The sequence below is a fragment of the Ranitomeya variabilis genome, chromosome 1, assembly GCF_051348905.1.
Source record: "Ranitomeya variabilis isolate aRanVar5 chromosome 1, aRanVar5.hap1, whole genome shotgun sequence".
NCBI classification, from domain to species: domain Eukaryota; kingdom Metazoa; phylum Chordata; class Amphibia; order Anura; family Dendrobatidae; genus Ranitomeya; species Ranitomeya variabilis.
Genome location: NC_135232.1, coordinates 608,826,684 through 608,837,302, shown reverse-complemented (window position 1 = coordinate 608,837,302; position 10,619 = coordinate 608,826,684). Strand labels below are relative to the sequence as shown.

The window sequence follows — 10,619 nt, the reverse complement described above, 5'->3', positions numbered from 1 at the left end:
CTTACCAGGCAGACTCGCCAACCCTTGTTTTACCAGGCAGACTCCTACCCTTGTCTTACCAGGCAGAGCCACCTACCCTTGTCTTAACAGGCAGAGCCACCTACCCTTGTCTTAACAGGCAGATCCGCCTACTCTTGCCTTACCAGGCAGACTCGCCTACCCTTGTCTTACCAGGCAGACCCGCCTACCCTTGTCTTACTAGGCAGACCCACCTACCCTTGTCTTACTAGGCAGACCCGGCTACCATTGTGGTGAATCAAATCTAAAGGACTGACTAACCTATTCCACAAGTTTAAAAAGAGTCCAAAAAAATGTAGTAATTGAAAATTGTATATGAAATGCAAGAAGACAAGGCGTGGTGATGAGGATTTTACTGGTTATCTATAAAAGATAAATATAAATACAAAGATGTAACAGATAATATATATATATATACATCATGTACAATGCAGAAAAATGTGTCCTTCATATCATGGCTCAGTAATACTGCAGATTAAATGCCCTTTGTGGGGCGTGGGGTTTCAGGCAGATGGAGGTCGGCTACTTCACTTTCGGTCCGTGATTGGTCTGAGGCCTCCTTCACACCAGTTTTCTTGGCTTGCTAATTCACATTAAAAAGTTAGTTTTTATGATGTTTTATTGCGTTTATAAAAACTAAGCCAATTAAAAATATTTTTTGGCACAAGGACTTTTTCTATGTGTGTTTTTTTATATTAAAGTCATCATTACAAAAGAAGAAAAACAGCCTGAGACCTTCTTCATGCCTGCAAAAAATATAAGCTGTTTTTCTAACTTTTTTTGTTTTACAAAGGTTTTCACGTGTTGCTTTTGATGTGTTTTGTGCAAAAATACAAAAAAAAAAAATGTTAAAAAAAAAAAATAAATCTCGTTTTGGATATCTAAAAGGTTAGTTCACAGCAGATATATTATACAAAAGGTAGGGGAAAAGCCACATAAAATCCCAGCTCAACTATCACCATTATGTTATAAGTGGAATCATTGCTTTACACCATGACCCATACTCCAGTCACATCCATAGCTAAATTCACAATTGTGCAACATAGCCCTACTCTAAATGTCTGCCCTGTGCTCTGATGCTGTACATTATTTTAGTTATAACATGTCTGAATCAGCAGGGAGCACTGGTTAAGATTTGAGCAAACCTACAGTATTGTGAATGCTGCTCTGGAGTATGAAAGGTGATGGACTTTTGTAACAGTACTGAGGTTTAATGCAGAATTAACTGATATTTAAAAGTGGACTCTGGTAGATAAAATCCCACCATGACCAATCATGTGTATTCAACTACCAGGCAGGTTGAGATTACATTTTGGGGTCATAGTTAGAGGTTCTTCCGAACTACCATCTACGACCACGGTAACTGTTTCAGTTACCAATGAAATATTTTCCTGTCCCGAAATACTTTGGCTGCCTTTACCCAGGATGCTCTTAAGTTGGACCCAGAAAAATGGCTGTCGGTTTTCCTCCAAAGGCCACTCAAGATAAGTTTTTGTGCTAAGCATTTTTCTCAGCCTGCAGAACCTTTTTGGTAGGTCCTCCATGCTGACGTTTTCCTTGACCACGAGTATGACATCTTCAAAGGCATGGCCAATAGCCCTCTGGTGAGCAAAGTAGAGTTCGTAGTTACACCATTCACTATTGACGAAGTTATGAGACAGGACAAAGATGATCTTGCGGCTGTTCTCAATGTTTTCAATGATGTTGTCAATGATCCATCTCCCAGGAAGAAAGTCTCGTTCGTGAATGCAAACTCTGTATGGAGGATTGGAGTTCTCTAGACGAGGCAGTAATATTCCTCTTACCCAATCTGCATCTGAATAGCTATATGATATGAAGGCATGATAGGCGTATTCTCTCGTCTCCTGATCTTTCTTGGACCGGTATTTGGACTGAATTACTTGCCATGTCGCTTTCAGATACCAGAGGACATCAAACCTATAGCAAAGCAACATGCAGATGATGACAATGAAAGCCGTCACCGAGACAGAGGCGGCCACCACCAAGCGGACATCACACTCTAGTTTCCCTGGACTGAAGAATTCAATCCTGGTATCTAGAAGGTTTAGAGGATGATAGCAGTAGTAGTTTTCTGGCCAGTCAGAGAGAGTCAAAGACCCCTCATTCAGAGTCTCTGTGATGAAAGCATGGAGATCACACGTACAGTGATAAGGATTGTTCCCGGCAGTCAAACTTCTCAATTGGTTCAAGTTTTCAAAAGACCCTTGATCGATGACTCCGAAAGAGTTCCCTTCAAGTGACAGGACCTGGAGATTAGGGCTTTGCCAGCCTGTTGGTATAAACTTGATTTTATTATTTCGTAGAATAAGCTCTGTAAGGTTGGTAGCTTGGAGAAAATATTTCATATCCAGACGATCAAGTTGAGAATTTGACATGTCGAGATATTCTAGCGTTATAGGTAGGCACTGAAACACATCCACTGTGAGTAGGTTGTTTCTTAGGATTAGAGTTTTGATGTTGTTTTGCCACACACAAGACTCGTTGAGGCTACCAATGAAATTATTCGCTATATCCACCTTAGTGAGCATTGGCCAGTTGGCAGTCAACCGTGAAATGGTCTTCAGACTGTCTATTTGATTATTACTAATGTTGAATGTGTGAATTTTCGGTAGTATATTCAGTGTACACAATGAGTTGAACAGGTAGCTGGCTAATAACCGATTTCCTGATATATTTAGAGTGACAACATTAGCCATTTCACCCCAAGCGTCACAGGGAACAAAGTTGAAGTTGACATTGATGATGCTCAGGTGGGTGACTTGGCTGAACCAAGTGAAGGTCCAGTCAAATCTCAGAATGTCAGGGTTAGTGACATCCTGTATGATCAAATTCTGCAGAGTCAAGTTATTAATCCCCCCATCCGACTTATTGGCATTCAAGGAACGTGCAAAATCTATAGAGAGCAGTTGAAGGTTTTTGATGTTAGAAATCTGAACGTTCTGCAGGACTTGACGGAGAAGATTCTCATTAAATTTTCCTCTATAGAAGACCAGATGTCTTAAACCAATGGCGGGCAAGAAGGAAAATATATCCAAGGCACCTTCATAATAAGAAAACTCGAATAAGTTTCGGAACCGGAGAGTGGTTAAGTTTTTCTGTGCCAAGTCCATTAACATATAGGGTAGCAAAGAGGAATTACTATCCAGGGCGATGTCCAGCCACAAGACTTCAGTGTTTAGCTCAGAAAAAGCCCCGGGCTCGTAATTTTCCAAACTTGATTTGGTTTTCAAAGAAAACTTCTGGAGTCTGATATTCCGGAGGACTCGAAAGTCATCTCTTAGAATGCAAGAAACCAAAGGGCCACCGATAGATAATTCTTGTAAATTCACCAATGTGGTAAACTCTCCGCTCAGTGTTGGGAACTTGTAGAAATTATTGGACACATCAAGGATCTGCAGTCCGGTCAGAGACTCCAAGGATGAGGCTGGGATCTCCATGAGGGAGTTATTGAACAGACTCAGGTTCCTTAGAAGGAAGTTGACTTCGAATGACCCATTTTCTATTCTGGAAATATTATTGAAGCTAAGGTTTAATGTATGCAAGTATGGGTAACGTGACAAGCTGCCCGAGACCAGGTGAGTGATTATATTATAGGAAAAGTCCAGATATTCCAGTTCCTGCGACAAGTCCTGGGGGATATAGTCCAGCTTTTCTCCTTTGCAGTTGACATGTTTCCCACCCAGAGTGATTTCACATATCGACTCACACAACCCAATGGCTCCAAAGAGGAAGAGGAGAAGCACCAGCAATCGCCCATTTTGGAGAAACATAACTAAATCCTCCACATCTTGTCTCTCTAAAAGAAAAATGCCAAATATTAGTATTGAGATATTAATGACAAAGTTCCACGTCAGTCAGCTGTGTATCTAATCCTTGCATGTGTGATACTGTATACCAAGCCCTGTATCTAATTCTGTTTATGCATTTTACTGTCTAAGCCGGGTATCTAATCATATCCATGTGTGATACTGTATGATGAGCTACTGCACCTAATGCTATAATGCATGATTCTGTATGCTAAGTTGCTGCACCTAATCCTAACATGATACCGTTTTCTGAGCCATAAATCTAATCCTATTGTGTGATACTGTTTGCTGAGCTACTGTATCCAATTCTGTCCTGTGTGATACCACCTTCTACTTGTGGGATAACACCTACTAGGTATGCATGTGTTTTTATTGGACAAAATGGCTTTTAATACTATCTGACCCCCTAAGGGTCGAGCATGTGGGTTCCTTCTTGCCCTTGACATATGCCTTCAAGGGAGAATCGGGAGACCTCCATACAACTGTCCAATCTGATGCAGGAGCGTGCAGAAGTTGTCAGTATTTTAACTGACAACTCAGTCGTCCAGTCTGGTGCAGAGGCATGCTGAGCTGTCAGTGTGTTGATTGGACAGCTGAGCTGTCAATCTGAGACTGGGAAGCGCTGGTTGTCTCCAGGTGTTGATTCCCAGGTGATTGCCATGCTACTTAACTGGGCTGTTTCTACCAGACGAATATTCAACTACTGTGTGGTTTGTCTCACTGTGCTTTGCTTTCTGTTTGTAGATCTTTCGTCGCCCGACCTTGAACCTCATTCAGACCATCCGTCTGTTTAACCTCTTCTGCTCTGATCTGCTATTCTGACCTTGGAACGTTATCTGACTATGCCTTTGTCTCTTTTTTCTGTTTATGACGTACCCTCCTGACTATTGATCTCGGACTCCTGACTATCATGGCTCACTGCTTGTCCGTGGGAGGTGACTCAGGGTCACAGCATATATATCATTATTTGTTTATGATCATGCTCGACAACTATCCTGGAATTGGGGAGACTTTGGTGGACAGGTCTCAACATGGCAGAAACCTCTCAGAGGGATTGTGTTAGGACCCTCTCCAATAGCGGTATGCAAATTTCTCTAGTATGACTATATGTTATGTAATTAACACCGTCTCCCAGCCTGCAGCCACAACAATGGCCACCTCCAGTGAGCACCTCTTCGTCACATACTAATGCAGCTTCCCTTTCACCTCTTCTGCTCTCTCTAAATACGTTCATGCCTACTTGAGTTTTTTGGCCCAAAGTCTTGGATTGCATACAGGAGACATCACCACTCCTCTCTGCAGAGATGGGGGTGGGGTGTGCCGTGTGCCGCTTATCCACCTGTAATCACTGATTGTTTTCCACCATGGAAAAAAATCTAAATGTTCAGTGGTGCGATATAGGGAGGGATCAGCTGATGTGTACAGAGATTTGCCTCTTCTCCATAGTCTGTAATGGACCTTTCTGCTGAGGGGTGGTTACTGCGAAGAGGAATCCAAAATGTGTGGTGGTCCTCAGGGCAGCAATATCACTATGTGATGGGTGCTGCTCTTCAAGCTTGACGGTCTGACATGTCCACCTCTTCCAGAAATGTCAGAAAATGGGGAGACCGCTTGTGCAAAATGTGATCAGACAGTTTATCTTGTAATGAAAAATCAGCATTCTCTGCAGCACGAGATGTGCTGCCGATAACACGATGCTGTTTGGAGGCAGAACAGAGGTAGCCATTGCTCTTCTTACACATTTTGTTGGCCATGTAAACAAGCGGCTAAACGAACAATTAGTCCTAGAGATCAGTCAGACATGTTCTACACACGCCTCACAGCACTTACCTCAAAGAATTCATTATTGTGGGCTCCGCAGACGTCAGGGAAGGACATGGAATCACGTGACCGGCGTTTTATTATCGAGTTGTAAAGTCCGGAGCCTTAATCTTCACCCAGAACTTGGACGGTCACTGAGAAGGATGGAAAATAACAGTCAGAATCCAGGTTATCAGACATTTGAGAACTTCTAAACTTGGTCTTAAGAAGTGTGACCCATAGCAACCCATCAAATCACCGCCATCATGGGACGTTGTCACAGTTCTGCCCCCTGTTGATGACATTATCAGTCATGTTGACTTGTTGGTGACATCATCAGTTATGATGATGTCTCAGTCATATTGAATGGAAGTGAGAAGAATCTGAAGTTCTCAGCACCTGATATGTGAAACTCAAGACTTTTGTACTATGTAGCCATGACGCAGCTGTGTTTCCGGGGATTAACCTTTTCATGCATGGGGAAGTCATTTCAAGGAATCCTACATAAATAGCTAGAAAACAGCATGTGATAAGGTCCCTGGAGACTGTGAGCCAAAACTTGAAATGCCTGTTTGTCAGGCAAAAGTGAGGTAGAAGTTGCCACCTCCTCTGTAACACTGAGACTGTAAAGTGACCACACACAGGCGCCGTGCCTACAGGATTCCTCGCCTGCCGGGGGTCCTGAATACTGAAATCTCCATGGTGACCTAGAGTATAGCCCCAGCATTATGAAGGAACAGTTACAGCCATCTTCTCACTCTGAGAATGTATAATGTTTACAGCCGGCCACATCTGGGATCACTTGGATCCTTTCCCAGCGTAATGTGGAAATGTGTGTCACGTCGAATGACACTTTGCGGCGGCGTGTCCCACAAAACACGAGACAGTCGTTCACACAAAGAGAAGCGAAAAATAAGTCTTCACGCCCAACAATTACCTCCATGCATGCATTACTAGGACGGCGGATGGCGAGAAGCTCCAGGGGTGGAATTAATATCATTGTGACAAGGGGACAGGTTCTACCGGAGCAAATGAACCGTAAACAGAAAGAGGCGGGGAACCGCCATTGTTACGCATTGCCTGCCAGTTCTAACTTTGGGGAGATAAGCGGCGCGGGCGACAGCGCAATCACAGTATAACCGCAAATGTGATGAGAAAAATGACTAATGCGCCATGAATTGCATCCAAGTCACATGATCGGCGGGATAAGGTGATAGACGGCAGAACGGAAGAGTGCTAACGATGCTGGAATATGGAAGCTCTGCAAAGATCCTGGCAGGCACTGCAGAATTCAGTCCTCAGGAGCTGTCGCTCAAGAAGGACCCAAAACAACCATATTACGTAGCATTACGAGCCAGCTAATACTTCCATGACCAAGAGTCAGAAACACTATCTACAGGCACCAGAGGCATAAAAGAAAGTGATGAGGACAGATAGCACTAGTAATACTGATATCATGTACAGGAGTTTATAATCACATCATCCCTAGATTATTATAAGATGATCATTACTACAGTCATACAACTCCTAGCAAGTGTAGAGCTGTGAATACCATTTACAGAACAGAAAAGTGTAGATAATACGGAGCACTCACCTCCAGAGTGGAGGACCCTCAGCAAGGACTGGAGGCCTCTCCTCAGCACACATCCTCCCTGCTCTCCAGTCACCAGCCCTGCTGAGATCAGAGGCCCCAGAGCAGGAGGTGTGTCACTATCCCATCATCCCAGCCTAGAAGAGTAACTCTTTCCTAGCCAGCCACTGCCGGGCTCGTGTATCTAATCCTATCCTGTGTGATACTGTCTGCTGAGCCGTGTATCTAATCCCATCCTGTGTGATACTGACTGCGGAGCTGTGTATCTAATCCTATCCTGTGTGATACTGTCTGCTGAGCCGTGTATCTAATCCTATCCTGTGTGATACTGTCTGCTGAGCCGTGTATCTAATCCTATCCTGTGTGATACTGACTGCTGAGCCGTGTATCTAATCCTATCCTGTGTGATACTGTCTGCTGAGCTGTGTATGTAATCCTATCCTGTGTGATACTGTCTGCTGAGCCGTGTATCTAATCCTATCATGTGTAATACTGTCTGCTTAGCTGTGTATCTAATCCTGTCCTGTGTGATACTGTCTGCTGAGCTGTGTATCTAATCCTGTCCTGTGTGATACTGTGCTCACAATGAAAGGAAACTTTCTTGATTATATGCCCAGGCTCTGGTTCACTGCATTATTTACCTGTAGCTCACAGAAGGGGGCGCCGGTCGCTGGTGGTCCTGGGCTTCTCATTGTGACATTCTATTCAATGATGAAGCTGCTGACCTACAGATACAATGTAATATTCCAGAGACAGGAGATTAGAGAGAAGGAGGAAGAGGAAATGCTGACTGGTGCAAAAGGTAACATTGTGGTCAGGGCAGCACTGTGACTCAGTGGTTAGCACTGCAGTATTCAAAGAGCAGAATGGTGGCTCAATGGGTAGAATGGCAGTGTTCATACAGCAGCATGGTGACTCCGTGGTTAGCACTGTAGTATACATAGAGCAACATGGTGGCTCAGTTGTTAGTACTGCAGTATTCAGAGAGCAGCACGGTGGCTCAGTGGTTAGCACTGCAGTATTCATAGAGCAACATGGTGGCTCAGTGGATAGCGCTGCAGTATTCATAGAGCAGCACAGTGGCTGAGTGGTTAGCGCTGCAGTACTCATAGAGTTAGAGCAACATGGTGGCTCAGTGGGTAGCATTCCACCGTTGGGGTCCTGAGGTCAAATCCCACCAAGGACAACATCTGCAAGGTTCTTTTTCGTGTTTGTGTGGGTTTCTTCCAGGTCCTCTGCTTTCCTCTCACACTCCACAGACATACTGATAGGGAATCTAGATTATGAGCCCCAATGGAGACAGTGGTGATTATGTCTGTGGAATTAATGCTATATAAGTGAGTAAAATAAATGAAATGAGTCCCCCACCTACAGAGTGTGGATATAGGATATGCCTGTGACCCCCAGCATCAGATACCACATATTATTCTATTACTAGTAGGTGACTGGCTTATAGGTCTCATCTTGGTTTCTCGCCCCCTATATTCTCTCGGAGCTTTGTAGCGCACTGGGTGGGATAGTCTACGTTCACATTTGCGGTCTGCGCCGCAGCGTCGGGCGCCGCAGCGTCGCCGCATGCGTCATGCGCCCCTATATTTAAAATGGGGGCGCATGGACATGCGTTGCACTTGCGTTTTGCGACGCATGCGTCACTGCAGCGCACGCGTCCGGGCACAGAGGACGCAGCAAGTTGCATTTTTGCTGCGTCCAAAATCAACCAAAAAAAGGACGCATGCGTCGCAAAACGCAGCGTTGTGCATGCGTTTTGCTGCGTTTTTGTTTGCGTTGTGCGTTGCGTTGCCGACGCTGCGGCGCACAACGCAAATGTGAACGTAGCCATAGCGCCTCCATTCTTGTGGCTGCTGCTGAGACAGACTAGATACATATGTGAAGGGCCGATAGGATCAAGCTATAATTCCCTTACATGTGTATCTACAGTATTTATTTTCGGCATTTATTCTTGGTGCTTTCTGCTCAGATGTGAATCCTGTATACGTCCTCTATACAGTATAGATCATCTGGAGCTCAGGAATGTGCGGAGGAGACGCTGCAGCAGCTGTGGCCCCCCATCCTGTAATTCCTCAGATGTTGCCTTTATTTCCTGGACCCTCACATAGATTTACTGCTTCATGTATCTGACAATGCTATCAGACTGAATGGCAATGTGCAGCATATAGGGTATGTGCACACGTTGCGGATTTTGCTGCGGATCCGCAGAGGTTTTGACGCTGTTTTCCCTGAGTTTACAGTACCATGTAACTCTATGGAGAACAAAATCCGCAGTGCACATGCTACGGGAAAAAACACACGGAAACGCTGCGTTGTTTATTCAACAGCATGTCAATTCTTTGTGCGGGTTCCGCTGCGGGTTACACCTGCTCCATCATAGGAATCCGCAGGTGTAAAGCCGTAGGTGGAATCCGCACAAAAAAACGCATAAAATCCGCAGTAAATCCGCAGGTAAAACGCAGTGCTTTTTACCTGCGGATTTCTTAAAACAGGTGCGGAAAAATTCGCAGAGGTTCCTTCTACATGTGCACATACCCTTACTGTCGGCCATGGTGGCTCTGCGGCAGACAACTCTTCTGAAGGTGAAAGCACAATATAATCCCTGGTGTCCACTTAGTGAACGTACATTTATATTCCTGGGTGTCTGGTAAGGAGGGATGGCAGGACTGCATTTTCTTACGGTATTATTGTAAACCCAACAATTGCAATTGTTGGGTTCTGTCCTGTGGCATTTTATCCCACCACTTCTAATTACATGCCTATTTTGCTCCTTTTTGGAGGTTTTTTTTCACCCTGTCTTTTTATTTAGAACTAGATGGTGGCCTGATTCTAACGCATCGGGTATTCTAGAACGTAGTATATAGCACAGCCCACGCAGTATATAGCACAGCCTACGCAGTATATAACACAGCCCACGCAGTATATAGCACAGCCCACGCAGTATATAACACAGCCCACGCAGTATATAACACAGGCCACGTAGTATATAACAGAGCCACGTAGTATATAGCACAGCCACGTAGTATATTGCACAGCCACATAGTATATAGCACAGCCCACATAGTATATAACACAGCCCACGTAGTATAGAGCACAGCACAGGTAGTATATAGCACAGCCCACGCAGTATATAGCACAGCCTACGCAGTATATAACACAGGCCACGCAGTATATAACACAGCCCACGTATTATAGAGCACAGCACACGTAGTATATAGCACAGCCCACGCAGTATATAACACAGGCCGAGTAGTATATAACAGAGCCACATAGTATATAGCACAGCCACGTAGTATATTGCACAGCCACGCAGTATATAATACAGCCCACGTAGCATATAGCACAGCCCACATAGCATATAGCACAGCCACGTA

The 10,619-nt window shown here is 44.5% G+C and overlaps 1 protein-coding gene across 1 annotated transcript; it reads right to left on the bottom strand.

Annotated features, from left to right (window-relative positions):
* Nucleotides 1-356: 356 nt before the first annotated feature.
* LOC143771120 (toll-like receptor 2) lies at nt 357-7,361 on the bottom strand. The gene is made up of 3 exons (XM_077260554.1): nt 7,240-7,361; nt 5,676-5,800; nt 357-3,835 (listed from the first exon to the last, which is right to left on the bottom strand). Exon 3 carries the CDS (start codon nt 3,807-3,809, stop codon nt 1,302-1,304), a length of 2,508 nt encoding a protein of 835 aa, XP_077116669.1. The 5' UTR covers nt 3,810-3,835; nt 5,676-5,800; nt 7,240-7,361; the 3' UTR covers nt 357-1,301.
* Between the last annotated feature and the right edge of the window lie 3,258 nt (nt 7,362-10,619).

Coding starts and splice junctions, on each gene's coding strand:
- LOC143771120 (XM_077260554.1), bottom strand. CDS start 3,809: ATGTTTCTCCAAAATGGGCGATTGCTGGTGCTTCTCCTCTTCCTCTTT.